Genomic DNA, 4441 nt, shown 5'->3' with positions numbered 1-4441 from the left:
TCGATGTCATTCTTTATCATTCCATACACAGCTCTCGTAATCAGATCTTTCGCCATCCAATACGGGACCATTCCATCGTGCCATTGCAATCCATGATGATAAGCAGTCAACCAGGAAACGCAAGACTTTTCGGATTTTAGCAATGCGTCCCATGGTATAGAATTTGTAAAAATGTAATGTGAGAGAACGTTCTTCTGTCTCAATACCGCCACTTCCTTCACGACAAATCTTCTTTTAACAATAAAACCTTGCAGGTCTACAAATGTTGGCACGATCATAACGAGTAATTTTTCAAGACTGCTTCTTATTTCAAAACATCTTGGTTTTTATATGCCAGTATTTACATGATCTTGCGCACTACGTTGGTCAATGGGGAATATTCAATCACACGATCGTGTACAATGAGACAGTAGGCGCTAGTATTTGCCGGTGCATTCTCTTTCAATTCAAATTCCAATCTCACATCAACGGTAGCGCTCTTAATAGACTCGTTTTGTCGCGAGCAGTCAATGACAGCCATAGCATAAGATCTAAATGTTGATACGTCAAACATTGGTTCCAAACATTTATCATGATAATAAGATGAACGAAAACGTGCATACATATCATACAAGAGAGCGTATTTACCTTTACCAAAGTCTAGATTCAGATCATCGTAAGGATAAAATTCAGAGTTTAGGTAAAGTTTTACATTGGTTATTTTATTGGTATCGAGGTATCTCTTGTCAGCTCTCATAATATTTTTTCTATTAGTCTGCAGAGCAAAAATGACATACCGCGGTTTTTCTAACTGAGTTGCAGTCTTGACTGCCCAGGAATGCTTCGTCGTACTTGGCAATAGGGGATACTCATATAGATCCCATGAACGAAAACTCATACTCAGGTATCGCCCGCTCTGTAAGGTTCGCAACATGGATAGTTTGTTGACTTCATTTAACATAACATGAGGCATACGCCATTGTACTTTGAATAATTCAAGTTTTGGTTCCATCGTTGGATCTCCCACAAGACAATTGTTATCATTGCGCGCTCGTATCAAAATTAATTCATGACGAGCATTAACTATCACACGTTTGTAATCTTCACAAAATCCCAATAGCACATTGAGCGGTACGCAAAAATTAAAGTATCCATCAAATGTTTCTATTCTATCTCCATATGGAAATCCAGCATGTAATAGATTCCTTATGTTTAACTCCGACATTGATACATAAGTTTTCATCATACTAGTCATTCCAACGTTTCTAGAGCGATCAATCTCTACACCGTTGAGTTCATATCGAATTTCATCAAACATGTACCCCACACAATTAAAACCAAGTACTGGCGTATTGGCATTTGCATTCTTTGTCGTCAATCTTCCTTCGATGTAGAGAAAACTTTCACACGGTAACGTATATAAATCTTGCTGCTGTATTGGTATCCTTATCTCATCGCTATTCCCAAATGTCGTGTTGGCATACGGATTGTACGTGTGAGTCTCCATCTTGATGATGCGATCGTCAAAGATCGGCTCACCTTTAATGTTTAAGATATCAACCATTTTGTACAGTGAATCCCAACGATTTCAAAAATTGTATGTTTGATGCGGTGAGTTTCCTTTTGCCAGGCAATTGAATATTCTTGATTGGCGTCGTCACCGTCGTCGTCGTTGTCGTCTCTTTGTTATAAATGTCTCTTGATTGTTTTACTCGCTCGTTAAACACGAGCATGTCACGTTATCGTCTCTGTCTCCGTACGTGCAGTCTAACGGTGATCTCTTCTCCGCGAAAATCGAGCAATCGACCGTCTTGATCCACAATGCGAATCGTTAAGTCTGAAATGCTCCGTGCAATGACTGGAAGGTAAATGATCTGTGATGGCGTTTCCGATATCTTATATCCTGGTGGCACCCTCGGTGAAAACTCGTGTATCGTGTGAACACACTTATCGTTGCTATATGCCCCCGTGGTTACGTTGCATTCTATACGAATGATATTTACGTTGATAATATTTATTGATGCATCTGATTCGTGCCACTGTTGAGGCTCTAGTATACGACTCGATGAAAATCCTAGCAGCGAGCCAATGTTATTAGGTTTAGTAAAATTTATTCGATAGGCGCAATTAACCTCACTCTTCATCGTATTGTTATTCGCACGGATCATTATCGGGAACTCTCCTTTCTCATCATCGAACACCATATCACCGCGGACAAGCGGCGTTGCAATCGAAATACCATCGACATCAAGATGATGAGATTGTAAAATTGCACGTTTCAGATACTTGCTTATGTCACGCAGTTCATACGATCCTTCGGGAATGATAATTTCCTTATCGTCTTTGTCATAATAAAATTTATTATTTGATGAATTTACATTAGGTATCGTGTAATAGGTTTCAAAGTCTGTCAAGCCGAGCTCGTAATCATCGTCGCTCAAATCTACAGCTGGAAAGTAGCTTACCGCGAGGACGCTACTTTTGCCCGACAGTGTAAATGTTAGTGACATGTCTGAGCCAGTACTGAGTTTCAAGCAGTGCAATGTCAGTTTTTAAACTGATCTTCAATAGTTTGTAAAAATTGTAGACAAAGTTGTCCACAATTGTTTTGATTGTAACGTTGATAAGCTTTGCGATTGTACTCGATTTGTGTCACGTTTAGATATCGCACCAATTCTCTCGGTGGACGAAGGTTACCAAAACTGTCGAAATATATAACGCGATTCCCTCTCTTTGCATACGCCACCCAATGAGTGCCAGGTCCCTCAGCATTGTCTAAATTCACGATACCGCTCTCGTTTTTATATACTCTATCTGTTGGTAAAGTGGTACGCATGAAAACACCTCTGAAATATGGAATGCGCATACGGTTTGCCAGTTGTTGCAGTTGTACGTTGGTAGTCGCGCCCTTTGGCATTTTTAATGCTTCTTTTTTGACGTTTTTTTTTTCTCGAGATTCCTCGTCCGTGCTTGTATGGAGCAAGATAAACTCCACCACCTTCTATGACACGATTATGGCGTTTCAGTTCTTCTAGTTGACGCTGTGCCGCTTTATTATCGTTGACCACTTTCGCGATTCCCGCTGCTCCACCAGCAACTGAACCAAGGACTCCCAACAACGGTAGAATTGGTAGGAAACCACCGCGTTTTGCCACAGGAAGTATTCGTTTTTTCATCGTTGCCTTCTTTTTCTTCTTCATTTTTGTTTTCAAACCCATGCCGAGTTTTGTCTTAGCCTTCATAGCCGCCCAAACGGTTGCAGCAGCAGCTCTCTCCCCGAGAGTCGAATCTTTCGCAGTAATGCGTTTTCGCGCCTTTGCTGCGAGTATATCGTCGACCACGTGTCGTTTAGCGAGATCTTTGCTTTGCGAATAGGCTATGTCGTGCTCACAACACGCCGCGTCCAACGGATTAATGCCTCGGTCGCCTCTAGTCAATCGCTTTTCTAAATGCGTTCCCGGACCGCAAAACTGATATCTGGGGATATGCAATTCGAAAGGAAGTGCATTTATCGCGCTGTTCAATAAGCCACAACCCTTACGTTTCTTCGACATTCAACACAATTTTTTTTATCAATCGTTAAATTGAGTCTGTAGCAGTTATCCAACACAAAACATTTTGTGTACTGAGCTCTTTCGCTCAACGCGCTTCTATAAATAGGCCAACTTTCGGTATCGTTTTTCATTTTCTTTTTATCGTTATAGAGAGAGTGTAAGAGAGAGAACAAATATGCGGTTCGTGCGACAGTTGCAGGTGATTGAAGTGATAAATTTTGATGATAAAATACAGTTAATGTCTGAGAAAAAGATGCGTAAGCATGGAAACATGTTACCGATTTCTATACGCGGCATCATCTGTGGTCCATCAAACTGTGGCAAGACAAACGTGTTGATAAGCTTAATGGAAAGTCCACATGGTGTGCGCTTCGACAACGTGTATGTGTACTCAAAATCACTGCAACAACCAAAATATCAATACTTGGAGAACTTATTGACACCGATAGATGAAATTGGTTATTTTACATTTTCCAACAACAACGACGTCGTTCCACCGAACGAGGCGCTTCCAAATTCCATTTTCATCTTTGATGACGTGGCATGTGACAAGCAAGATGTTATAAAAGAGTACTTTGCAATGGGTCGTCACATGGATGTTGACAGCTTCTATCTCTGTCAGACGTATGCAAAGATACCGAAACATCTTATACGTGACAATGCGAATTTGTTAATCTTATTCAAACAAGATGGTACCAACCTCAAACATGTATACAACGATCATGTAAACACCGACATGTCGTACGAAGATTTTTGTGAATTGTGTAGTACTTGTTGGCAACAAAAGTATGGATTCCTAGTAATAGACAAGGATAGTGCGCTTAACAACGGGCGATACAGAAAAGGATTTAACGATTATGCGGTACCGTAACGTGGTTAGTTGTTGACGATTCGTTAAGTAAGCAACG

At 40.6% G+C, this 4441-nt stretch overlaps 1 protein-coding gene across 1 annotated transcript; it reads right to left on the bottom strand.

Moving 5' to 3' along the window:
• Positions 1-340: 340 nt before the first annotated feature.
• Positions 341-1543, bottom strand: LOC113004963. Its single transcript, XM_026139717.1, has one exon. It carries the CDS (start codon positions 1541-1543, stop codon positions 341-343), a length of 1203 nt encoding a protein of 400 aa, XP_025995502.1.
• Positions 1544-4441: the final 2898 nt, after the last annotated feature.

The sequence above is a fragment of the Solenopsis invicta genome, chromosome 8, assembly GCF_016802725.1.
Source record: "Solenopsis invicta isolate M01_SB chromosome 8, UNIL_Sinv_3.0, whole genome shotgun sequence".
In the NCBI taxonomy this organism is placed as follows: domain Eukaryota; kingdom Metazoa; phylum Arthropoda; class Insecta; order Hymenoptera; family Formicidae; genus Solenopsis; species Solenopsis invicta.
Note: the sequence above shows the minus strand (reverse complement) of the source record. Positions and strands in the feature narration are given on the sequence as shown.

Excerpts from the sequence above, each read along its gene's own strand:
- LOC113004963 (XM_026139717.1), bottom strand. The coding sequence starts at position 1,543 with ATGGTTGATATCTTAAACATTAAAGGTGAGCCGATCTTTGACGATCGC.